Consider the following 25,337-nt stretch of genomic DNA (forward strand, 5'->3'; position numbering starts at 1 on the left):
TGTCCATCCCACAGAAAGTGACTCTGCTGACACCAGAAAAGGGAGGGCAACCCCCACAAGGGCTGAAGTTCCTCCCCAGCCCTGCAGACACAGGGGACAAGGGGCAGAAAGGAGGAGGGGCAGCAGAGAGGACAAGGGAAGAAAATCAACATCAAGGTGCACGATGAAATGGAACCCCCCCTAAAAAAAAAAAAGAAGAAGAAAAATGAAAACGAAAAATAACCAAAAAACGAAAAGAAACCCCTGGCATGCTGGATGGGCAGCACAAGAGGGAGGGATTAAAAATGAACAGGGACAGTGTCCTGGTTTTGGGCAAATTTGGGGGAAAACCTCCAGAAGGAGCCCCCAGACAGCAAACCCCACGACTCCTCCCCCCCACCCCACCGGGTTCGGGAAGAATTTCCTCGGAGAAGAGTGGGAGAAAAAAACCTCTTTATTTAACAAGCAAGACACTCCCCAGCACAGGGAAAAAAGACAACGCCAGCTGACAAAAAACTCTTTCACCGTTCTGAAGGGATGACGAGTTCAGTCTCTCTGGCGAGTGGTCGCCCAGTTATCAGTCTCTGGCGCTTGGGAATGGCTGCTGCAGGTGACAGAGTGTAGACTCCCGGTGTTTCTTGGGGTTTCCCAGGTCCCCGTCCGGAACAGGTTCAGATGGTATCCAGGAGAGGGAGGGGACGGGGTGGAAGAGAAAACAGTCCAGGGAAAAAGTTGGACTGCCTAGCTGAACTAACTAATAAGAAAAAAGCAAGGGCAAAGCGAAGGAAAGAAAAAGAGGCAGAAGCAAGCAAGCAGGCAAGCAAGCAAGCAAGCAAGCAAGCAGGCAAGCAAACCGAGCTAAAACCTCTCCTAAACATAGACCATGGGGGAGGTGAGCCGGCTGATAACAAGACAAAACAAAGCTTCACTCTCAGAGTCAGTCCTGGAAGCACAGGACATAATACCAAACATAATCAGGACACATGATTGGAGATAGAAACACCATAACATCACCCTAGGACAGACAGTGACCGGGACACAAGGATCCCACGGGAAACAACGGCACAGGGAGCACCACAGAGGCACAGAGAAGGACGGAGAAAAGACAGAGAGTGCCAAACACACAGCAAGGACTGAGGGGTACCATGACAAAGAGGGAACCCAGGAGCCAGAGAGGAAGCGAGCACAGCCCGTGCGGGGCGGGCAAAGACGGGCAAGGAGCAGCACAGGCACGGAGACAGAGAGGCACGGCCAGCAGGACAGAGGCTCACCAGGAGAGGGGCACAGGAAGGGAGGAGCACCGGGCAGCGCTCCTTTAGGACAAGAATATTCACACACACAAGCAATTCCCTCATTTGCACCTCATTCTTATTTCACACACCGCCCCCCCCCCCCCCCCCTAAAAAATTCAGCTCATAGCACAGGCAGCTCTGGCTTTTCCCTGCACAGTATTTCTACCAGGGACCTGGGCACAGCACGCGGTCGCGAGTCACCTGAATCAATCCTGATTTAACATTTCAAAGCTTCTCCTTCTGGCACTGCACCTTCTCAGACCCGGGCTGCCATGTTCCACTCCCCTCATGGCCACATTCAAGAACAACTGTTGCCATTCTGCAGAGAATTCCCAATACGGCTCACGTATTATCAGTGGGCAGAAAACTCTTTGGGCTTCAGTTCCACCTCTCACCTGTTCCACGTGGAGGGAGGACAGGCATTTGTCACACATCACAGCAGCAGTGATGGATCAAGGCTTTTTTTTTTTTTTTTTTTTTTTGATTGAATAAAAGGGTAAGAAAAAACAAACCAGGTCTCATACAAATGTCTTGAAACACCATTAAAGCTTTTTAAACCCAAGGAGACCATCGTGATTCCTGACTTCAGTCTTCTATCCATACTGGTTTTGGCATCATGAAATCAATCAGAGTCTTTTAAGAAATACTAAATCATCATGACTAAACCCTAACTAAACTCTGACTAAACAGAGGTTTCATCTAAAAAAAAAAACCTGCCACATCTCTTTTGAAACACCAGCAAATTGAAAGTTCTGTTGTGGTGAGAGAAAATCCTTTGCTGAATGATACTTTAAAGAGTGTCCGAGGAAGGATCCGTATCTAGAAATAACATTTTATGATCTGAACCGACAGATCATTTACAGAACTCCACGTAAAACCTATGTAGCACGAGGGTTTTTTTTAAATTGCAATGTAATGGTTAGCTTGGGTTTTCAGACTTGTTTCTTAGATTACTGTGTTCTTCCTTCAAACAGAAATACTTGCTCGCAGAGATTGCCTACTGAGTTGTTGCATATTTTCTTGGACTTCTTCATGCTGATATGGCATGAATTAGATATCACTTTGTGGCTAAAATTTACTGTGAAGAGCAGCTATATCCCAGTTTCAAACTCTGAGCAGTTACCAATGTGTTCCTTTGCTTACTGATTATTAAATCTATCATCTAAAATGTCATATAACCTTTTGAAGTTATTTGTATTGATCTAATAATACCAGAGGAAAGGCAGCTATGAAAGGAATGTCTGTCTTATACAGGTTCTTGATTAGTAGATAGGCAGCAGTTCTTAAGCAATTAATATTTTAAATGTGTAATTGCATTACAAGAAAATTGTTGCATAGGGCTTTATATAACCTCCCATTGACTTTCATGGATATTTCTTTTGGTTTTATTCAAGTCCTTACCACACAAGGTTCAAATAGCAACTGGTTCTCACAGAGGTCCTGAAATTGAATTTATAAATAACAATATATTTCAGACAAGTGAAATTCTCTCAGAATCAATTTCTTCTTTTCCTTCTTCCTATGATTAATATTTAATTATGTGATTTTAAAATTGCTTAATTACTGAAAGCATTTTTACCATAAAATAATTCCATTCCAGTAGAGCTGCAGTATTATTAAGAAGGGTATGTTTTCTTTTCTTTCCCCTCCAGGCTTGGAAATCTGATGAACTTTTTAAAAAGGAAGGCGCTTGCAAAATGCACCTTTCTTCACAAGGTAATGTAGAGTTTGCAGCCTCTTTAATTTAAGAAAGTTTATAATCGTAAAATGATCAAATGATTTGAAACAAAGTCCCTGGATTTCACTTTCGACCCTAAATGCTTTGATCTTTTTGTTACAGAAAAGCTGATCTTTATGCTTATAGGAAAGCTCTGTTTAGTAGAAGGATATTTTAATATCTTTTTTTTTTTTTTTCCTGAGGGAAAAAAGCAGAAGCAAAGTCTCTCAAATAGCAGGATATCACTGGAACAAAGTTTGCTTCATGATTCAATCTGATATGGCTGGAAGAAACAAGGAAAATCAATACCTTTTTGTCTTTGCTGCTGGTTGTTCTGGCATTTCCTCACTGAGTCCTGAGAGTGTATTGTGTGACATTACAGGCAACATCCATCCTTGTCTCTTGGAAGTACCATCAGATAGATCATCAGCCAGAGACAGTAATCTCTGAACAACAATAAAACAGTGAGCTTGAATAACTCTATTTTTATATTATTTAAGACATGAAAGCAAAAGCAACTCATGCAATAATCTGAACACCTTTTTCCCTAAAAAGAAATAAACATGATTATTTGTCACTCACCCCTCAATAGGTGTAGCTTCCAAACAGCTCAGAGTGACAGAAAGTGCAATGAAGAAAACTGACAACTTCAGGTTGTGCATCTTCCCTTCCAAACTTTCTGAAAAGAACAGTGATTCAAAACTGAAAGCTAACCCAAATACTCTTCAGCACATCCTATCACCGATGCCCATTCTGTCCTAAATCAAGAGCAATTAGTCTTTTTCACAAGCTAGAGTGAGAAAAATGATCCCTTCAAGTTTAGTGACACAATTCAGTTTCAGAAATATGGCTCTCAGCAGTAAATGCTCATTTTCCATCCAGTAGTTTCAATCCTATCCCTTATCTCTGATTTGCGTTTCCTGACATATCCCAGTCTCAAATTCTGGTCCCCAGTGCAGTTTACTTTAAAGCTGTCTTAGTCTTTTCCTGAAAAAATGCTCTTGATTAATAATAGGGGATATAGTGCTTTTCTAAAGGCGCATCTTTTACACTGCAGGGAAAGTAAGAAAAAAGGCAAAGTATTTACCTTTTTGTGGTCACAGATCTAACTGGAGAAGCCAGCAAGCCCTCTTGGTTAGCAGGAAGTGTGCATGCAACAATTCCACGCTTGCATCTGGCTCTGGAGTATCCTTCTCCCTCTTCCTTTCTGGCAAGTCTCACGACTCTTATATATCCTCGACACCTTTCTCAGCTCTGACATCAGGCAGCACAGAGAGACTGTCGTTAATTCCAATCCCTACAGACAGAAAGTGCCCCAGAGAGGAGCAGAGGCAGGTGGGTCATTATTGCACTAGTACATCAGTAAATATTCTCCTGCTGTATGCAGAATGCCCTCGTGAAGGTACTGCAAGAGCATATTGCACATCAGAAATGTAGCCTCAATTTTACAGCTCTGATAAGCTGCTGTGGTTATATTCCCTGTGGGTGTTTTCGTGGGCTAAATAAGGTAACAAAAGTCACAAAGAAAGCCAGAGCAAATGAAACGCCAGGCCACTGGTAATTGAAATACAAGAAAACATGTCTCAGAAAAGATGGAAAAGTTAAAGTTGTGGAGGTTTGCTGTACAATATAGATAGAAAGCAAAGGTATCTGAAGGGATAAAAGCTGTATGATGAATAAGAAAAGAGTGAAAGTTATTTAAATTGACAGATAGAGTTCTCATTCAGGGTAACACGGTAGAAATCATGCACATTTTTCAGTCAAGTTTAAATGTCAATGAAAATTCTGTCGCTATGAATGTAAAATCTCATATTTTAAAAACCAGGTGGATTTGTCATGAGTGAAAATTGAGTCAATTAATGCTTTTCAGAAGGCAAAGACTAGGATTAAAAAGCCAGGAAATGTCAGAAAAGCCAGAAAACGTGCAAATTTATTTCTCTAGTATGCATAAAGTATGGTTGAGGGAAAAATGTACAGCTTTTAATAGACTAAATCCAGTGTTGACGAAATATCTAATTGCAGATTTCCAAGGATACAGATTAGAACCATTTACCTCTGATTTCAGTGGAAATTAGGCAAATCACTTCCCCCTCCCTCTCCCCCCCCCAGAAGTGTGAGAGCTGGAATCCTTCTGCAGTCGACTTAATTTTCTTTTCCTCCTCTCTTTTAGGACAGGAAGAATCACGACTCTCCTGCCATCTTTGCCAAGAGCTGTGGTGTTTGATCAGCCAAAGCCCAGAGGCTTCAGCACCAGAGGTCTGAGCCTGGAGGGCTCCTGGTGCTGCCCGTGCTGTGGGCTATGTCAGAGGATGCAGGGTTCCTCTTTGCCTCCCTGCTGGGATTAACTGCCATGGGAATGTGGGATCTGGGTGAAACTCCAGCTCTCCTGGTGTTCAGGGGAGCAAGGTCTGAGGGACTCCTCTCTGGGGATGTGCGGTGAAGGACTGAATAGTGTGGAAGGAGAGTATTTATAAACTGTATCACTGTTTCTCCCAGAATTGGGGTGGAGCACTGATGGGGGTGGTTGGGTTTGGTCTGGGCCTGTTATTCTTTGTGCAATTTTAAAATTCTCTTGTATGATTTACTGTCCGGTATCTTTCTAACAAAAGCTGACATAAATTTAGATTAAGGATTAGAACTTGGCTCCATTCATTGCAAACATTTGACAAGGCTGGAGGACTGGGGTGGTGACTGCTCTCAGGAAAGGTTACTTATTAATACTGTGTCAGATTTCCCGCAGTGACTGTCAGGCCTGCATGGCTGTGAGTTCGTGCTCTTCTCACTGGGGAAATAAGTTCAGCAAAATTAGAAATGTTAGAAAAATCCAGCCAAAAATTCCACCTCTGTACCCCCTAAGTTTTCCCAGTTTTTCCCAGCTAGGAGCTGCACAGAAGTCAGGCAGGGGAAGTGACAACAGGGAACCGCTGAAAAATTCAAAGGCACAAAGAGGAAAGGGGAAAGGTTTCAGAAAACAATTCTATGGTCTAAGAATAATTTCTGATTCCCTACTGAGAAGAACACGAACTCACAGCCATTCAGGCCTGACAGTCCCCTGCAGTGAGAGCTCAGCACACATCCACAGAGGCAAGTCCAGCATCTTAAATGAAAAAATAAAAATAAAAACCAGAAGAAAAAGGTGATTTCTTTTGCTTCAGAGTTATTTCAAGTTCTTAAAGCCCAAGCAACATTTGCTCTTGATTTTGGTTGGGTGAATCATGAGCAGTGGGCACGGGTCATGCCATTCATTGAGCAGAAAACCCGGGGTCATTTAGAGGGGACACAAGAACTGTTTGTGTAGCGACCTCGGGCTGCAGAGGGGCAGGAGAAAGGCCAAGGGAGCTCCCTGGGGCCACCAGGGCCTGTGGGGAACAGAATGGACGCTTGGATGACCAGTGGAGGTGAGGAGTGGATCTGAGTTCATCTACAGGGAAATAAGGAGGGGATACTCTGGAGTGAAAAGCTGAGGTGATGAGTTCACCCACCTGGGCACGAGTTGTGTTTGCACAAAGTGGGAACAGAGGTGAAGGTCAATCCAAAGTCGATCCTGCTTGACCTCTGAATTCCAGGATAAGTTTTACAAGCTGCCAAATGAGGGAGTAAAAATACACAAAAATGAAACTGAGAGAATTCATGAGGTTCCTGGGAGTCCATTACACTGTTGTCATAGAATTCTTAATGAGTTTTGAGCTTTTAATGACAACAATTCAGTACTTTCTTTGGATTAATCACTGTGTAGGATTTGGGGTTTATCTGGATTTTAAAGGCGTCGTGGTGGCCCTGACACTGCTCAGGAGCTGGTAGGAAAAGCAGGGTCAGAGCTCCTGGCAGGCACAGGGTGTTTTTCCCAGAGTGGACTGTGGAGGAATTGTTTGGGCCTTGGATTGTCCCTCTGGGTGATGCCAGTTGCTGTGATTTGTGTAATTCCATACATTTAACTCCCAATACTTCCCAGCCCAGGGGCTTGAGCTGACAGGGCAGCACACAGATTGCTCTCTGTGCTGTGCCCCGATTTGGGGTTCGCTGTCAGCTTTGCTAGCTCCCGTGAATTATGCCCATAGCCCCGAATTCCCTGCTCAATTCCCACTGCCATAACCTCACAGCGCCTCATGGAGTGGGGATATACTGTGGCAGGAAGCCCAGCAGCATCGGCACGGGGACAGGTGTATATTCCAAAGAATTTGCTGTTTCAAACCCTCATCCCCCAGCCCCGCCGATGTCCCTGGGGGGCACTTGACAGAGTTACCTGGATTTCAGCTGATTTCACCCCCCCGAGCTCGGGCTCCAGGTGATCTTTTCAAGCAGGAGAAGGCAGGGGCCGGAGGCGCTCCTGGCCCGTGCCGAGGCAGTCCCTGGGGCCACGAGAGGACATCTCTCCCTGCAGAATTTCAGTTCTTTCCAGAGCCTCAGCAGTGACAGAGGACAAAGAGGAAGATGAGGAGGAGGAAGAAGGGGGAGAGGGTTTGAGAGGAGGGGAAGCCCAAATCCGTGCTGTGTGCGGAGCTCCGACAGCACGCTGCAGCCCGCAGCTCAGTGTGAGCACGGGGCAGAGGAGGCGATTTCTGGGCATTCAATCACCCTGAGGCGGGCCCGGCACCGCCCCTGCAGCACCGTCCCCAGCACAGCTCGGTACCGCTCCGGGATCACCCGGCCCCGGCCCCGGTGCCGCCCGGGACCACTGGGGACCGCCCCTAAAGCACCGCCCCGGCCCCGCCCGGTCCCGTCCCCGGGACCTCCGTGCCCCGCCTCGCCAAGCCCCGGCTCCGCCCCGAGCCTGCCCGGGCTGCGCCGGGACCATCGCTGGCGGCCCCGCCCCTCTTCCCCGGGCCGAAGCGGGCTGAAGGAGATGTCCGCACGATTGGAAACGCCGCCGAAAATCGCACCCGTGGGATCGGTGTCGGCGTCGTGCGCAGGCATCCCACTAGAGCGAGCGGGCTCCTTGCTGTGCCACCCTCCTTTTGCAGCCAGAGTTAGAAGGTCGGGGAGCGACACCCGAGCCGCCATCTTGGGAGAGGCAGGCGCGCAGTACCGCGCTCTGCCCACAGGGTGGCGCTTGGGAGACAGGCAAGGGATGGAATCAAGGAGTGTCCCAATCCTTGAGGAAATCCCCCGGAATGAACGCCCCAAAAAACCCCGACCAGAACTGAGAAACCTCCTGCCTCTGTATGAGTGCAAAGGGTGTGCAAGGAGTGTGCAAATAGTGTGCATTAGCAATCGATCGGCAGGCATGAGCAATCGATCGCCGATCTAATCGATCGGCAGGCGCGATCAATCGATCGCCGATCTAATCGATCGGCAGGCACGATCAAACGATCGCCGATCTAATCGATCGGCAGGCATTAGCAATCGATCGCCGATCTAATCGATCGGCAGGCGCGATCAATCGATCGCCGATATAATCGATCGGCAGGCATTAGCAATCGATCGCCGATATAATCGATGGGCAGGCATGAGCAATCGATCGCCGATATAATCGATCGGCAGGCATTGGCAATCGATCGCCGATATAATCGATCGGCAGGCGCGATCAATCGATCGCCGATATAATCGATCGGTAGTCGCGATCAATCGATCGCCGATCTAATCCATAGGCATGCATTAGCTATCGATCACCAATCTGATTTTTCCCGCCATTTTTCATTGATTTTTTCCCCATTTCTCACTGATTTTTTCCCCCATTTCTGACTGATTTTTACCCCCCATTTCTGACTGATTTTTCCCCCCCATTTCTGACTGATTTTTCCCCATTTCTCACTGTTTTTTTCCCCATTTCTCACTGATTTTCCCCCCATTTTTCATGGATTTTTCCCCCTATTTTTCCTGGATTTCCTCCCCATTTTTCCCCGTCTCTCACAGATTTTTCCCCCCATTCCTCATGGATGTTTCCCCCAATTTTCATGGATATTTCCCGATTTTCCCCCCCATTTCTCACTGATTTTTGGCCCCATTTTTCTCTAAATTTTCCCCCCATTTTTCCTGCATTTCCCCCCCCCATTTCTGATTTTTGCCCCAATTTTTCATGCATTTTTTCCCGCAATTTTCGTGGATTTTTCCCGATTTTTCTCCATTTCTCACTGATTTTTTTCCCCATTTCTCACTGATATTTACGACCCATTTCTGACTGATTTTTCCCCATTTCTCACTGATTTTTTCCCCAATTTTTCATGCGTTTTTTCCCGCAATTTTCGTGGATTTTTCCCAAATTTTCCCCATTTCTCACTGATTTTTTTCCCCATTTCTCTATGATTTTTGCCCCAATTTATCAAAGATTTTTTCCCCATTTCTCACTGATGTTTTTCCCCATTTTCCCCCCATTTCTCACTGATTTTTATCCCCCATTTCTCAATGATTTTTCCCCATTTCTCTCTGATTTTTTCCCCATTTCACCATGATGTTTTCCCCATTTCTCACTGATTTTTTTCCCCCATTTTTCATGGATTTTTCCACCCATTTTTCGTGGATTTTTTCCCCATTTTTCCCCATTTCTCACTGATTTTTTCCCCCCATTTATCACTGCTTTTTCCCCATTTTTCCCCATTTCTCACTGATTTTTTCCGCCATTTTTCATGGATGTTTCCCCCAATTTTCATGGATATTTCCTGATTTTCCCCCCCATTTCTCACTGATATTTGCCCCCATTTCTCTCTGAATTATTCCCCCCATTTTTCATGCATTGTCCCGCCCATTAATCACTGATTTTTTTCCCCATTTCTCACCGACTTTTCCCCCCATTTCTCACTGATTTTTATCCCCCACTTCTGACTGATTTTTCCCAATTTTTCGTTGATCTTTTTCCCCATTCCTCACCGATTTTTCCCCCATTTCTCTCTGATTTTTCCATCATTTTTCATGGTTTTTCCCCCCCATTTCTCACTGATTTTACCCCATTTCTCACTGATTTTTTAAATGTTTGTATTTCTATTTCTATTTATGTTTATATTTATATTTATTGTTATTGTTATTGTTTTGCATGTTTATGTTTATGCATGTTTATGTTTATGTTTATGTTTATGTTTATGTTTATGTTTATGTTTATGTTTATGTTTATGTTTATGTTTATGTTTATGTTTATGTTTATGTTTATGTTTATGTTTATATCTATGCAGGTTTACGTTTGTGCATGTTTATGTCTATGTTTATATTTCTGCATATTTATTTTTATGCCGGCGAACGCGGACAGGCGTTTTATGTAGACGCCTATCCGCCGGGGTCCTAGAGCGGCCGCCATCTTGAGCGTGTCGGGACTCTCAAAATGGCGGCTCGGGCGGCACCCCGCCTGACCTTCCCAAAATGGCGGCAGAAAGGGCGGGAAAAAATCAGGACCCCGGTGTGTAGGCATAAGATGCCTGATTACATCGCCGACGCCGATCCGCTCGCCGACAATTTTCCCGGACGTTTCAGAGCGTGCCGACAACGGCCGCGCGGTCCGCGGTGCCGCGGGCGTGAGGGCGCCGGCGGGCGCGGGCAGGCGTTTTATGTAAACGCCTATCCGCTGGGGTCTTATGGCGGTCGCCATTTTGAGTGTGTCGGGACTCTCAAAATGGCGCCTCGGGCGGCACCCCGCCTGACCTGCCAAAAATGGCGGCAGAAAGGGCGGGAAAAAATCAGGACCCCGGTGTGTAGGCATAAGATGCCTGATTACATCGCCGACGCCGATCCGCTCGCCGACAATTTTCCCGGACGTTTCAGTGCGTGCTGACAACGGCCGCGCGGTCCGCGGTGCCGCGGGCGTGAGGGCGCCGGCGGGCGCGGGCAGGCGTTTTACGTAGACGCCTATCCGCCGGGGTCCTAGAGAGGCCGCCATCTTGAGTGTGTCCGCACTCTCAAAATGGCGGCTCGGGGGCACCCCGCCTGACCTTCCCAAAATGGCGGCAGAAAGGGCGGGAAAAAATCAGGACCCCGGTGTGTAGGCATAAGATGCCTGATTACATCGCCGACGCCGATCCGCTCGCCGACAATTTTCCCGGACGTTTCAGAGCGTGCCGACAACGGCCGCGCGGTCCCCGGTGCCGCGGGCGTGAGGGCGCCGGTGGGCGCGGGCAGGCGTTTTATGTAGACGCCTATCCGCCGGGGTCCTAGAGAGGCCGCCATCTTGAGTGTGTCCGCACTCTCAAAATGGCGCCTCGGGCGGCACCCCGGCTGACCTGCCAAAAATGGCGGCAGAAAGGGCGGGAAAAAATCAGGACCCCGGTGTGTAGGCATAAGATGCCTGATTACATCGCCGACGCCGATCCGCTCGCCGCCAATTTTCCCGGATGTTTCAGAGCGTGCCGACAACGGCCGCGCGGTCCGCGGTGCCGCGGGCGTGAGGGCGCCGGCGGCGCGGGCAGGCGTTTTACGTAGACGCCTATCCGCCGGGGTCCTAGAGAGGCCGCCATCTTGAGCGCTGCCGCAGGGCTGGGTCCCGGCCCGCGGGCCCTTCCGCCATCCTGAGAGGGGCACGGTGCAGTACCCGCCTGTGTCCACACGGCGGCAGCACTGCCGCCCAACTCAGCCCGGCACTGCAGCCCTGTCAGGGACAGACAGAGAAGGGAGAGAGTTCCAAGCACCAGAGTCCCCACCCGTCATAAAATCCTCTCAATGAACGCCCCAAAAAAACCCCGACCCAAACTAAAAATGCCCTGCCTCTGACCAAATGAAAAAAAAACCCTTTTATATATAGAAGTCATCTATTTTTTAATATTTAATTTATAGTCATAATCTAGACATATTTCATATATTCAATTTAATTGCTATTCTATTTATCATATATACAATATTATTTTATTATTCATTATATACATAGATTTATATTACTAATGTTATTTCTATTTTATCTATATCCATATATATTTGGAGGTTCATAGTTTTTAATATTATTTCTTTAAAAGCTCTGCCTCTAACCAAATAGAAACAAAAAACTCGATTATTTTAAATTCTATTTGAATATATTTTTCTATTTAGTTTTCATATTTATATCTGTAGATTTATATGTCTATATTGTGTATTCTATATTTATATACTATTTAATGTAGTTTTTACTAGTATATTAATATACTAGATGCTATTTACATTCTATTATAACATACTATTTAATATAACATATTAAAATCGATCAATTATTTCTATTACATACTACATACATGTATTTTATATTTATATTTATTTCTATAGATTTATACTTACATATATATATGCATATATAGTTATAATAATTTTATGTCAGTATCTATTTTTGCATATTTGTATATTTTTGCCTATATTATTTATATTCTTTATTAAAAACCCTCCTCTAACCAAATAAAAAACAATAAAACATTCCTTTTAAAGTCTAAATATTTATATATTTCTATTTTCATAACAGAATATAATGTAATGTAATATATTTATATATTGGTTTCTTATATTTGCTTATATATTTTTATTCTTTATCTTTTATATTTACCGTATCTATAAAAAAACCCTACCTCTATCCAAACACAAACCAATAAAACATTCCTTTTAGACTATATTTAGCTATTTTTTAAGGTTCTGTTTTTCATGCATTCTACACCCACCCCTCCCTCTCAATGTTCTGGCACCCACCATGACCCCCCCCATGCCCGACTCACCTGCTCCTCCAGCGCAGCCCGGCTCCCTCTCCCAGGGACCTTGGGGTGCCCCAAACCACGTCGGAGCCCCCCTCAGCCTTTTTTCCTCACCCCAAAGAAGGCACAGAACGACTCCTTTAATGAAGTTGTTTTAACAATTGTAAGGCTAGAGCTTTTGGTATCCACTGCTTGCCATCCCTTGTAAACCAATTTTTTTCTTCTTTCTTCTGCAGCTTAATAAACCTCTTTTTTTCCCCATAGTTTTCCAAATGCATGTATTACCGCATATGCATATTTAGAATCAGTAAATATATTTAATGTCTTGTCCTGCTATAATTCACAGGCTCTCACAAGCGTGTGCAGCTCTGCTGTCTGAGCTGACCAGGTGGCTGGTAACCTCCCCCCTTCCTTTAATTGCTTTCCATTCACGATAGAGTATCCTGTAAATCATGAAGAATGGGGGGGAAAAATCAGTGAGAAATGGGGAAAAAAAAATCCATGAAAAATGGGGGAACAAATCAGTGAGCAACGGGGAAAAGTGGGGAAAAAATCCGTGAGAAATGGGGGAAAAATCAGTGAGAAATGGGGGGGGAAATTCCATGAAAAATGGCGGAAGAAATCAGTGAGAAATGGGGAAAAATGGGTAAAAAATCAGTGCGAAATGGGAGGAAAAATCAATGAGAAATCGGGGAAAAACATAAGTAAGAAACGGGGGGAAAAAATCCATGAAAAATGGGGAAAAATCAGAGGGAAATGGGGATAAATCTGGAAAAAATCCATGAAAAATGGGGGAAAATATCAGTGAGAAATGGGGGAAAATGGGGAAAAAGTCAGTGAGAAATGGGGAAAAATCAGTGAAAAACGGGGGGAAAACTCCATGAAGAATGGGAGAAAAAATCAGTGAGAAAAGGGAAAAAAATCCCTTAAAAATGGGGGAAAATATCAGTGAGAAATGGGAAAAAATGGAGAAAAAAATCATTGAGAAATGTGGAAAAATCATTGAGAAATCGGGGGAAAAATCAGTGTGAAAGGGGGGGAAAAATCGGGATCGGGGACGTGGACCGGGACCGGGATCGGGGACCGGGACGGGGAAATGGGACAGGGACCGGGATCAGGGACCGGGACCAGGGGACAGGGACCGGAACCGGGATCGGTGAACTGGGACCGTGGACTGGGATTGGGGACTGGGATCGGGGACTGGGTCCGGTGACAGGGACCAGGTCCGGGATTGGGGACAAGAACCGGGGACAGGGACTGGGACCGGGATCGGGGACATGGACCGGGGACAGGGACCGGGACCAGGACCGGGATCGGGAACCGGGACCGGGATCGGGGACCGGGACAGGGAACTGGGACCAGAACCGGGATCGGGGACCGGGACGGGGGACCGGGGACTGGGACCCGGATCGGGGACGGGGACCAGGGACAGGGACCGGGATCAGAACCAGGACCGGGGACCATGATCGGGATGGGGAACTGGAACCGGGACCGTGATCGGGGACTGGGACGGGAAACTGGGACCGGGACCGGGATCGGGGACTGGGACGGGGAACCGGGACAGGGACAGGGACCGGGACCAGGACTGCGGACAGGAACCAGTACCGGGATCAGGGACCAGGATGGGGAACCAGAACCGGGACCGGGATCGGGGACAGGGACCGGGGACAGGGAGCGGGACCGGCATGGGGAACCGGGACAGAGACCGGGATCGGGGACCAGGACCGGGAACCGGGATTGGGGACCAGGACACTGGACAAGGACTGGGACCGGGATAGGGAACTGGACCGATATCGGGGTCCAGGACTGGGGACAGGGACCAGGACCGGGATTGGGAACTGGGACCGGGACCGTGATTGGGTTCCGGGACGGGGAACTGGGACTGGGACCGGGATCTGGGACCAGAACCGGGGACTGGCACCGGGACCGGGATTGGGGACCGGGAACGTGGACAGGGATAGGGACTGGGATCGGGGACCGGGAGCGGGGACTGGGACCAGAACCGGGATCGGGGACCGGGACCAGGGACATTGACCAGGTCCAGGATTGGGGACGGGAACCGGGGACAGGGACCGGGACCGGGATCGGGGAATTGGGACTGGGACCGGGATGGGAGACGGGGACCGGGGACAGGAACCTGGACCAGGATCGGGAACCGGTACCGGGACCAGGAGGGCGCCGCCTGGCGGCCGGGAGGACTCGCATGGAGGTTCACTATGTCGTCAATGCCACTCGCTCCAAAAGCCCCCCTCCCCAAAACCCAGACCCCCTCCTGGGACTCCTCAGGTCTCTCAAACCATTCACAGACCCCATAAATTCTCCCATATTCCCCAAACCCTGCCTCTTCACGCCCCCCCTCCCCAGTGCCTCCTTTCCCCCTCAATTGCCCCTCCCGCCCCCCAGCACAGTTCTGAATCCCCCCGCCAAAATCCCTCCAGGACTCACTTGGGTTCCACAGCCCTTTATTTCCACACAGGAGTACAGCGAGGGGTGGGGAGGCCCAGAGCTCCCCCACTCCAAAGGTGTGCCCCAACACTGCCAGGGAGGTCTCAGCATGCCGGAGGGACTTGGGGGGGCCCAGAGGGGCTGCTGGGGGGCTCCTTCTGCACAAGCCGGGGCTCATCCTCACCACGTGGCGGGGGATGCACCAGCACCTGATCCAGGAGCCCGAATTCCTGCGCCTCCACCGGGCTCAGGTACCGGTCCCGCTCCATGGCGGCTTCTGGGGAGGTACAGGGGGGTCAGGGGTCTCTCCAGGGGAAACTGGGGGGTCCTGCAGGGTTTCAGGGGGTACCTCACCGATGACGGGCAGTGGCTGCCCCGTGTGTTTGGCATAGAGCCCGTTGATCTGGCGCTTCAGCTTCAGGATCTCCTCAGCCTGGATGGCGATGTCAGTGGCCTGGCCCTGAGTGGGGGGTTCAGGAGGGTCTGGAGGAGTTTGGGGCATCTCCAGCCCTGCCCACAGCCTTGGGAGAGTTCCCATGCCCACCCAACCCCCAGTGTCCCCTGAAGGGTCCAACCATGACTCCCTCCACCCAGGGTCCCCCTTTCTCCCTTCCAGGCACTGCCCCTCCTCTTTTAGAGCCCCCTCCCCACACACACACAACATGGGGAATGCGCCCCTCCCGATTCCCGTGCTCTCCGCATTTTAAGGTCTCCCCAAGCCCTTTCCCCACCCCTCTCCCCAAATTGCTCCTCCAGCTTCCAGCACCACCCGCTGCCCCCCACCCCGAGCCCTCTTCCCAGCCCGGTGTGGGGCAGGGGGGCCATACCCGGGCCCCCCCCGAGGGCTGGTGCACCATGATGCGGGCGTTGGGCAGAGCGTGGCGCATGCCGGGCGCGCCGGCGGCGAGCAACAACGAGCCCATGCTGGCCGCCTGCCCCACGCACCACGTGCACACCGGGGTCAGCACGTACTGCATCGTGTCGTAGATGGCCAGCCCCGAGGTCACCGAGCCCCCTGGGCGGGAAAATCCCGTTAGGGATACCCCAAAATCCACCCTGGGCATTCACATCCCTTTTTTAGAGATCCCAAAGAGCCACAACCGCCCCGGGACTCGCAAGCTTCATTTGGGTTGTAGGTGGCCAAGGTAGGGTCACCAAGCCCCTGGTGGGGGTGGACACTTCCTTGGTGACACCCCCAAACCTTCCTTGACCCCACAAATTCCCCCAGTCCCCCCTAACCCTCCCCTTTCTGCCCCCAGGGAGAGGAGGTTTAGGGGTCAGCAACCTTCTCCAGGTGGTCTCATCGCCCCTTTCAGACCCCGCAGCCCTGCCCCGAACCCTCTTTCTTTGTCCCCCAGCCCCTCCACAGCCCCCCCAAGCCTCACCGGGGCTGTTAATGTACATGTGGATGGGTTTCTTGTTGCTCTCAGACTGCAGGAACAGCAGCTGGGCGATCACCAGGCTGGCCAGGCTGTCATCGATCTGGTAGGGGAGGGGGGTGCCGAGGAGAGGTCAGGGGGTCCCCAGGACTCTCAGAGGCCGCTCTGGGGTTCCCGAGCCCCCCCGGGGGTACCCACCGGCCCCATGACACAAACGATGCGCTCCCGCAGCAGCCGCGAGTAGATGTCGTAGGCTCGTTCCCCCCGGCCCTGGCGGTGAAAAGGGGGGGGTCAGGGGAGTTTTTGGGGGTCAGCGGTCTGTAGGTGTCGGTGCGATTGTTTGGGGGAGAAGTTGGGAGGTCGGGAAGGGTGAGAGAACAGACAGGAACCTGCACTGATGTTGTATGTGCGGACCCCCCCACTCCGACCTCGGAGGGTGAAAAGGGGGTCCGGGGGTGGGTCTGGGGGCGTCCGGGGAACGAGGCTGGGAGGGGGCTGGAAGTTTGGAGGATCGGGGATAACAAGGAGGGGGATGCTGGAAGGGGGTCGGAGTAGTCCGAGAGGCTCGGAGGGATATGGGGCGGGCTAGGGGGGCTTGTGGGGGTCCGGGGGAGGTCGAGGAGGTTTGGGGGTCACAGAGGCCGCCCCCCCCCACTCACCGTCTGCTCCACCACGATGGGGATGAGGGGGGGGGCGCGGGTGGGGACCGTCCTGTGCAGGCAGCGCCGGGCGCCGGCCCAGGCCTGGCAGAGGGAGCGCTGGGGGGGGAGAAAAGGGGGAGTCACCGAGACTCCAGAGACACCCCCCCCCCAAAACCAAGAACCACCCCCAAAAACTCTCCAGAACCGGGACTCCCCCCGAAATCGAACCCTGCAAACTGGGGCACCCCAGAACCGAGACTCCCCCTGGGTTCGCCCCGGACCAAGAAAACGCCAGAAGCCACCCCCTGAAACGGGACCCCAGGGACAGCCCGGGACCCCCCCCTCACCGCCACCCCCGGCCCCATGGCGCCCCGGAAGCGCTCGGGGAACACGTGATACGCCAGCACGTGACATCGCTTCCCGCCGACCACGCCCCCTCATGGCCGCTTCTCCTCTGAGACCCCGCCCATTATGGGCGTGGCCGTCGGCCTCAAGTGATGCACCTCGAGACTACGTTTCCCATCGTGCTCCCCGGCGCGGCCGCCATGACGGTGCCGGAAGCTGAGCTGGGGGCGCTCCTCGCGCCTGCGGCCCACCCGGACCCGGCAGAGTTCTATAGAATAATTGTCGCCGTTTGAAGGTCCGATATGGCCCCGCAGAACGCACGGCCTTAAGAATGCCAGCAAGCACAGGCTGGGCCTCTCGGTCGTAAGGTCTCCACGGCTGAACCCCTGTTTTATTCCCCGATTAAACGGACCGTTCTCCCCGTCACAGCGCTAAGTAAACCCCTCAGCAGCGCCAGTTAGAAAGGAACGCCGTGAAATCAGCCCGGCGATGGCGTCACGCCTCCGTGACGTCACGAGGCAGCTCTGCCGCCAAGGACCACATCTCCCGGCAGTCCTCGCTGCCCGAGGCGCGCTCACCCCTCGTGCCGATCGGCAGCCGCGCTGGCCAATAGCATTGCGCCAGCTCCCCGCGCGGCCCCGCCCTCCACACCTTCCTCAGGAAGCGCTGATAGACGCACCGAATAACCAATGAGGCGAGGGAGAGGCGGGGCTTGTGCGGAGAGACGCGTGGTTTAACCAACCAGCGCGCGTCAGCGGAGAGTGATAGCCAATAGGGGATGAGGGGCGGGACCTATGCGGTCGGCCCCGCCCGCCGCCGAGGCGGGTAGCAACAGTTGCCCCGGTGAGGGACCAGGGAGGCCGCCATAGCCACGGTCACCGTGGCGACCGCGCTCCGGGCCGGCCCGGCCCCTGCCGCCGCTGCCCCCCGCTCCGTCGGGCCCCGCCGGCAGCAGCAGCCGCGGCACCGGGGGCAGGCGGAGCCCGCGCGGGGCTCCGGCGGCGGCCGCGGGCAGGTGGGTCCGAGCGGCGCCGCCAAAATGGCGGCGGGGGGGTGAAGGGGGGAGCGGGGGGGGGGGGAGGGGGGGGCAGCGGGCCTGGGCGGGGAGGGCGGGGCTTGAGCGAGCCGCGCGATTGGCGGGCGGGCGGCCCAATGGGGAGGCGGGGCGGGGGGCGGGAGCCAATGTGGGCGCGCGGGTCGCGGCTGGTCACGCCCGCTCCCGCGCGGTGATGTCACAAGCGAGTCGTGACGTCACCGGTGGGCATCCCTGGGGCAGTGTCTCAGTGTTTCGTCCTGACGTCACGCGGGATGTCACGTGCGGGGGTAGAATCACCCTTTTTTCCCCTCGGTGATGTCAGTCCTGCCCTGACGTCACCAATCACCATGACGTCACTCCCCTAGGCGTCGCCATGGCGACCCAACCCTCCTACGTCACCGAGCTGACGGCGACGACGTCACAGCAGCAGCAGCCACCGCCCTCGGCACCGCCCCCCGCCGGCACCGCCCCTTTTGGGGCGGAGCTGCCGGGAGGCACCGCCCCTGGCGCGCCCCCCCCAGCGCCCCCCGCGCCCGCGCCCCCCGCCCAGCAGTTCATCGTGGTCACCGTGGCGGGTGAGCACCCCAAAACCACCGCGGTTTGCCCCAAAAGCCCGCCCTCCCGTCACCCCCCGCTTTCGGGGGTGACCCCGTAACTGGCGAGAGGACCAAAGTGTGACCCAAATGTGCCGTTTTTTGTCCCCAAAGCAGAGGGGCTGCGGCCCCCGGAGGGCGCCGAGGGCAGCCCAGGCCCCCCCGCGCCATCCCAGGCCGGGCCCAGCCCGGGGGCGCAGCAGGTGCGAAAAACGGGGGGAAACTGGGTCGAAATTGGGACTGGAGTGGGGTGAAATGCGGTTCAAATGGGCTGGAAGGGGGTAACATTTTGCTATAGTTGCCCAAAATGGACAGAAATGGGGTAAAAGGGGGCGGGAGTGGAGTTAAAATGGATTTGGAATGGGGCTGGAACGGGGTGATACGGGATGAATTGGGATAAATTTGGGATAAAGGTGGGGTGGAATTGGGCAAAATGGGATGAAAAGGGTGAGAACTGGAATAAAATGAGAGTGAAACGGGGTGGGCTGGTTCTGGAACGGGCGAGATGGGTGTGAAGTGGGTTCAGGTGGTGCTGAGAAGGGTTAAACTGGGGCTGCCAAGTGCCCCGAGAGCTGAACCGGGGGTGCCCCCCCCTCCCCACCCTGTGCCCCCAGCGCTCCCCAGCCCCCAGCGCCACGGCCGCCCCCAAGCCCGGCACCCCCCAGGAGGTGAGCGGGGGCCGTTCGGGGGGGACGGGGGGTGTTGGGGGGTGCCCCCCGCTGACCCCTCCGGTGTGTGTGTCCCTCCAGGTGCAGCAGCTGCCCCCGGTGCAGCACGTGTTCCCCACCCCCGTGTCCTACGTGGAGGGGGGGGACGGCTCGTACCCCCCCGGCGCCATGTGAGTGCCCCGTCCCCGCCACCCCCGTCGCCCCTCGGGGGGGTCTCCGGGGCTGTCTGACCCCCCCCCCCTTCCACTTCCTGTGCTTTTTTCCCCCGCAGCCGCTCGGGCTCGTTCCCGTTCGCCGAGACGCCGCTGTTCGGGCAGAACTCGGGGGGCTACTTTGAGGGGGCCGGGGGGGCTGCGGTGCAGCCCAGTCCCCCCCCGCCCCCTCCCCCGGCCAGCTCACAGGCTCCCCCCGCCAGCGCCCCCGTGCCCATGTACGTGGCGGGGGGGCAGATTTTGGGGAGCCCCCCCGCCCCTCCCCAAAGCGGCACCGGGACCCCCGGAACCCCCGGCGGGGGCACCTACGTCATCCAGGGGGGGTACATGGCGGGGGGCGGCGCGGCCTATGCTCACACCACCCGCGCCTCCCCCGCCACGGTGAGAGCCCGGGACCGGGGGGGGACACCGGGGTTTTGGGGAGTGGGAGGTCGGCATCGGCGACAGGAGGGGACACGGCTCTCTTTTTTTGGGGGGTTGGGGGGGAGCGGGCTTTGCCTGAGGAGTTTTGGGGGGGAATTCAGGTGGTTTGGGAGGGGAATATGGGAAGGGAAAAAAGAAGGAGGGTTGGGGGGGGTTAATTGGAGGGTTGGGGCAAAATGGGAGATTTGGCGAAAACGGGTTTTTGGAGAGAAAAAAGGGTTGGGAAAAAACATTTGGGGGTGGAATGGGAGGTTTTGGGGAAATGGGAGACTTGTGGGGAAAATGGAGATGTGTGAGCGAAATACTAAGATTTTGGGAAGGAAACTGGGAGCTTTGGCCACGGAGACATCCCTTCCCCACAAACACCACCCGTGACCCCTTACAACCATCCCTCGGTTTTCGGCAAAACCCGTGAGGAAAAGGCGCTCTGGGGGGGGTGTGGTGCCGAGGGCGGGCTTTGGGCGGCCTGGGGAGAAGAAGAGGGGTCGAGGGGACTTTTGGGGTGCGGGTGACGCCCCTTTTGCCCCCCGGCAGGTGCAGTGGCTGCTGGATAACTACGAGACGGCCGAGGGAGTGAGTTTGCCCCGCAGCGCCCTGTACTGCCACTACCTGCTGCACTGCCAGGGCCACAAGCTGGAGCCCGTCAACGCCGCCTCCTTCGGGAAGCTCATCCGCTCCGTGTTCATGGGGCTGCGCACACGGCGCCTCGGCACCAGGTCAGACACCCTCCTCCTCCCCCCCCCCCAAAAAAAAAAAAAAAAAAAAACAAACAAAATTGCCCCCAAGAAGTGCCGTGAAATCCTGCGGGGGAGCAGAGCCCCTCCAGTGCTCCTGCAGGTCGCTCAGCTCCGTTGCAGCACATGTTGCAATCCCCCCGCTCAAGTGAGACCCCCCCCGAGCTGCCTAAGGGGGACCCAGATCCCCCCCTCCTCCAAGTCCCCTCGGGCCTCCCGTTTTCCAGGGGGAATTCCAAGTATCATTACTACGGGCTGCGCATCAAGGCGGGGTCGCCGCTGCTGCGGCTCGTGGAGGACCAGCAGCACTTGGCCATGCGCCAGCAGCCCTTCGCCCAGAAACAACGGTGAGGGGCACTCCGAACTCGCCTCTGCGGTGGCCCCCAAAACCCCGCTGATCCTCACCCTTTCCCCTCGCCCCCTACAGCCTCAAACCCGTGCAGAAGATGGAGGGGGGAGTCACCAACGGGGTGTCGTCAGGGCCGGCCCCTCCCGGCGTCCCTGACATCAGCGCCCAGGTGCAGCAGTACCAGCAGTTCCTGGGTGAGCACCCTCACAGCTGGGCACCCGAGAAGCACCCCCTCCCTCCTCGATTTCGGGGAGCACCCCCCCCTGACCCCCTGGATCCCCGCAGATGCCTCCCGCACGCTGCCAGAGTTCTCCGAGATCAACGTGCAGGGGAAGGGGCTCCCCGAGGGCGTGGGGGCCGAGGACCTGCGCATATTCCAGCAGCTCTACAGGGAGCACTGCGAGGTAGGAACCCCCCCGGACCCCAAAACCACCCCCTCCCCGCATCCAGGGGCCTCCCCCCTGATCGCACTGTGCTCCCTGAAGGCCATCGTGGATGTGATGATCAACCTCCAGTTCTCGCTGGTGGAGATGCTCTGGAAAAGCTTCTGGCGCTGTAGCGGCGAGACCGATGCGTGAGTGGAGGGCTCCAGATTAGGGGGAGGTTCTGCAGGCTACGTCCGCCGTGGGACGCTGGGGAACGTGGCGGGGGAGCCAACAGGATTTTGGGGATCCCGTGGGTGTGGGAGTGCTGAGGACACAGGAGCTCCTCCCGGCACGGTGTCTGAAACCCCAAGATGTGGGGCTCCCCAGGATGTGGGGTGCAAATGGCTTTGGGGCTGTTGGGGTGGGATGTGAGGGTGCTCTGGGGCTGCGGGGGGTCCCCCCTGGTTTTGGGGTGACCCCGGCCCCCCCCCCGTTCCGCAGGCAGGAGGAGGCGGAGCGGCGCCTGCCCCGGCGGCGGCTGCTGCTGCTGGCCCGGCACGAGCCCGTCCTGCGCTGGGTGCGCGACTGTGACCACACCCTGTACCAGGGGCTGGTGGAGATCCTGGTGCCCGACGTGCTGCGCCCCATCCCCAGTGAGCCCCCAAATCCCCCGTAAACCTAGCATGGACCCCCAAAACCCCCCAAAGAACCTCCCTAACCTGGCACGGCCCCAGCAGGATTCAGCTTTCCTCCAACGCTTCCTAGGAGAATCTACACCCCCAAACCCTCACCCACACCCCCCGAAATTCGTTGTGGCCCCTGGAAGGCCCCCCCAGGTGAGCTCCCCCGGTGCCCCCACTCTCTCTTTTGCCTCCCCTTTTCAGGTGCCTTGACCCAGGCGATCCGGAACTTCGCCAAGAGCCTGGAGAGCTGGTTGGGGAACGCCATGGTCAGCATGCCCGAGGAGATGGTCCGGGTCAAGGTGGGCTTTGGGGGGACCCTGGGGCCTTAGGGGGAGGGGGTTACGGGTCTTGCAGAGGGGTTTGAGGGAGTTGGGAGGGGGGAGAAACTGTGGGGAACACAGTGGCGTTGTGAGGGGTCCATGGAGACTCAGTGTTGGGGTTTGGGGGTTTGTGCTGGATTTTTGGGGGGGGGCGAGGGGGGTCCCCGCGTGCCTCAAGAAGGCTTGGGGGCTGTTCTGGGTTTTGGGGGGCCTAGGGGGACCATGGGGTGAAGGAGCCTGGGGTGGTTTGGGGGTCATGTACCGAGCTCTGGGGGTTTCTGGGGGTGCCTGGTGCCCCCCCCGAGCCCGCAGTTTCCCCGCAGGCGGCAGCGGCCGGGGCCTTCGCACAGACCCTGCGGCGCTACACGTCCCTGAACCACCTGGCACAGGCGGCCCGGGCCGTGCTCCAGAACACGGCCCAGATCAGCCAAATGCTCAGTGACCTCAACCGCGTTGACTTCGCCAACGTCCAGGTGGGAGGGGGACTCCAAAATGGGGCTGGGGCGGCTGAGCCAAGTCCGTCCCTAGAGCTGGGGGGTCTGTCCCTGCATCCAGAGGCTCCGGCCGGGGGCGGGCTGGGGGGTCCCCGGCGCCGTGCCAAGTTCCATCCCGTGTCCCGGCCCGCAGGAGCAGGCGGCCTGGGTGTGCCGCTGCGAGGCTCGGGTGGTGCAGCGCCTGGAGCAGGATTTCAAAGCCACGCTGGGGCAGCAGCACTCGCTGGAGCAGTGGGCAGCCTGGCTGGACGCCGTGGTGGGCCGTGTCCTGCGCCCGCACCTGGGCACGCCCGGGTTGCCCCGCGCCGCCAAGCTCTTCCTGCTCAAGTGGTCCTTCTACAGGTGAGGCACCCCCAAAATCCCAACGACCTCTCCTGTAGCCACCCCCCCTGACCGTCCCAGACCCTCCTGCATGCTGCACCCCGGCCCCCCAGACCCACTGACCCCGCCGTGCCCCTCCAGTTCGATGGTGATCCGGGACCTGACCCTGCGAAGCGCCGCCAGCTTCGGCTCCTTCCACCTGATCCGGCTGCTCTACGACGAGTACATGTATTACCTGGTGGAGCAGCGCGTGGCGCGGGCCCGGGGCACCTCCCCCATCGCCGTCATGGGCGAGGTGGGCGCAGGGGAGGCGCCGGGGGGCTTGGTGAGGGGGTCTAGGGAAAGTTTGGGGGGGCTCAGCCCTCACCTCTATTACCTTGGGGAGCAGCTCAGTGTCCCGTCGCTGTTGTGGTGTGGGGAGGGCTTTCAGAGGGGATGTTTAGGGGGCATGACCCCCTCCCTTTAAACATCCCCAAACTTGACCCCCCCTCCTTTCCTTCCCCCTCCCCACAGTTCGCTAACCTAACCAGCTCCCTGAACTCGCAGGACCCTGACAAAGGTGGGTGACACCCCACCCGTCCCTGCATGCCCCCCCAGCCAGGTGGAGCCCCCTCCTCTGGCCGGTGAGGGGGGGGGCAGTTACTTTGGGGGTGGGTAGAGGTTAATTCTGAGCAGTTAATTATAGGGTGGTGTGTTAATTGGGAGGGTCAGTTCTGGAACCTACTGATGGCAGCCCCGCCCCACCACTGTTTTTTGGGGTTTTTTTTGTGGGGAGGGGGGGCACTGTGAGGGTCATCCCACCCCCCTCTCCCACACTGTTCCTCCCCCCCAGATGAGGAAGAGGAGGAGGAGGAGGAGAGTGATGAGGAGCTGCCGGCAGAGCTGGGGCTGGGGGGAAACGAGGGGCCCCCCGATGCCCTGGAGCCCCCCCTGGAGCCCCCCCTGGAGCCCCCCCCGGCCAAGCTGCCCCGGGCCGACCCCCGCGGGCTCTTCGTGCAGGCCCTGCCCTCGAGCTGAGCCCCCCCCCCACGCCCCCCCGGGGGGGACAATGTGCCTTAAGCGACGCCGGGACCGTGCCAAAGCCCCCCCGGCCCCCCTGGGGGGGGGGGGGGGGGAAGGGACCCGCAGGACTTGGGGATGTCCCCTGCCCCCGGGGGGGGTGGGGGATCCTTTGGAGGGGGGGGGGGAGGAAGGGGAAGCCGGGGGTGGTGGGGGCGACCGGGGGGGGGGGTAAAGAAAGACCGCGGGGACCCCTTGGCCGCTGCCCCCTCCCCCCCTGCAGTGCCAACCCCCCTCCCCCGCTGCCTTACGCCCCTTCCCCTCCCCCCGCATGTCGGGGCCCCCCACCGACCCCCCCCCCCCCGCGCTTCGCCTCTCCCCCCCCCCGTATTAGATTTTGGCGTTTTCGATCATTTTGTGCTTTGTGCCCCCCCAGGGGGAGGGGCCGTGTCCGTGGCCGCCTGTGTGGAAATTAAGCCAAACCTGGAATTTGGGGGGGGGGGGTTCCGGGGGTGGGTTGGGGTCCCCCCGCCCCCCCCCCCTGCGCCCCCTGCCCCTCCCCCTCCTTGCAGACGCTGTTTTTTACCTTTTGTAGCTTCTTTGTAAAAGGAATAAAAACCAACTGCGGTGTTTGCCCGGCCCTGCCTGTGCCAGGGGGGCAAATCCCGGATTCACCCGCAGCAAACAGGGCTCAACACAAAGTGCGGGGATTCATCCAAAATCCCTGCCCAAAACCTGCCCTCAAAACCCCAGAATGAGCCCCAGATCCCAGTGAATCA

The 25,337-nt window shown here is 55.3% G+C and overlaps 2 protein-coding genes and 2 long non-coding RNA genes across 7 annotated transcripts; 2 read left to right on the top strand and 2 right to left on the bottom strand.

The window, feature by feature from the left end:
- Positions 1-415: 415 nt before the first annotated feature.
- On the bottom strand, positions 416-7,724 carry LOC148220626 (uncharacterized). Of its 3 annotated transcripts, XR_015798704.1 has the most exons (7): positions 7,232-7,678; positions 6,471-6,569; positions 4,076-4,285; positions 3,571-3,667; positions 3,298-3,434; positions 1,473-1,666; positions 416-616 (listed from the first exon to the last, which is right to left on the bottom strand). It is a non-coding gene; the product is annotated as an uncharacterized LOC148220626 (long non-coding RNA). The 3 variants fall into 3 exon arrangements; XR_015798703.1 differs by having other exon boundaries at positions 416-1,666; positions 7,232-7,724; XR_015798705.1 differs by lacking the exons at positions 416-616; positions 1,473-1,666 and adding an exon at positions 1,723-2,711 and having other exon boundaries at positions 7,232-7,681.
- LOC148220627 (uncharacterized) lies at positions 3,323-5,626 on the top strand. The gene is made up of 2 exons (XR_015798706.1): positions 3,323-3,452; positions 5,159-5,626. It is a non-coding gene; the product is annotated as an uncharacterized LOC148220627 (long non-coding RNA).
- Positions 7,725-14,996: 7,272 nt separating the features above from the next.
- CLPP (caseinolytic mitochondrial matrix peptidase proteolytic subunit) lies at positions 14,997-17,425 on the bottom strand. Its single transcript, XM_014893216.2, has 7 exons — positions 17,364-17,425; positions 17,035-17,133; positions 16,574-16,645; positions 16,382-16,478; positions 15,824-16,011; positions 15,351-15,456; positions 14,997-15,273 (listed from the first exon to the last, which is right to left on the bottom strand). The coding sequence occupies exons 1-7, from the start codon at positions 17,379-17,381 to the stop codon at positions 15,101-15,103; spliced, it is 753 nt and encodes a 250-aa protein (XP_014748702.1). The 5' UTR covers positions 17,382-17,425; the 3' UTR covers positions 14,997-15,100.
- Positions 17,426-18,187: 762 nt separating this feature from the next.
- On the top strand, positions 18,188-25,243 carry RFX1 (regulatory factor X1). Of its 2 annotated transcripts, XM_014893217.2 has the most exons (18): positions 18,188-18,376; positions 18,763-18,972; positions 19,105-19,193; positions 19,605-19,658; positions 19,740-19,828; positions 19,930-20,251; positions 20,828-21,009; positions 21,255-21,374; positions 21,455-21,570; positions 21,662-21,780; positions 21,862-21,950; positions 22,243-22,394; positions 22,626-22,723; positions 23,068-23,217; positions 23,372-23,580; positions 23,701-23,854; positions 24,073-24,118; positions 24,392-25,243. In XM_014893217.2, exons 2-18 carry the CDS (start codon positions 18,771-18,773, stop codon positions 24,574-24,576), a joined length of 2,376 nt encoding a protein of 791 aa, XP_014748703.1. In that variant the 5' UTR covers positions 18,188-18,376; positions 18,763-18,770; the 3' UTR covers positions 24,577-25,243. The 2 variants fall into 2 exon arrangements, with proteins under 2 accessions (XP_014748703.1, XP_088011064.1); XM_088154938.1 differs by lacking the exon at positions 19,605-19,658.
- The last annotated feature ends 94 nt before the right edge of the window (positions 25,244-25,337 follow it).

This window comes from Sturnus vulgaris, chromosome 33 (assembly GCF_052056855.1).
Source record: "Sturnus vulgaris isolate bStuVul1 chromosome 33, bStuVul1.hap1, whole genome shotgun sequence".
In the NCBI taxonomy this organism is placed as follows: Eukaryota; Metazoa; Chordata; class Aves; order Passeriformes; family Sturnidae; genus Sturnus; species Sturnus vulgaris.

Excerpts from the sequence above, each read along its gene's own strand:
- CLPP (XM_014893216.2), bottom strand. Across the intron at positions 16,646-17,034 it reads CCATCGTGGTGGAGCAGACG|GGCCGGGGGGAACGAGCCTA; the intron begins GTGAGTGGGGGG and ends TTTCACCGCCAG. Across the intron at positions 16,479-16,573 it reads TCGTTTGTGTCATGGGGCCG|ATCGATGACAGCCTGGCCAG; the intron begins GTGGGTACCCCC and ends CTCCCCTACCAG.
- RFX1 (XM_014893217.2), top strand. The coding sequence starts at position 18,771 with ATGGCGACCCAACCCTCCTACGTCACCGAGCTGACGGCGACGACGTCA. Across the intron at positions 21,781-21,861 it reads TCTACAGGGAGCACTGCGAG|GCCATCGTGGATGTGATGAT; the intron begins GTAGGAACCCCC and ends TGCTCCCTGAAG. Across the intron at positions 23,218-23,371 it reads TTGACTTCGCCAACGTCCAG|GAGCAGGCGGCCTGGGTGTG; the intron begins GTGGGAGGGGGA and ends CCCGGCCCGCAG.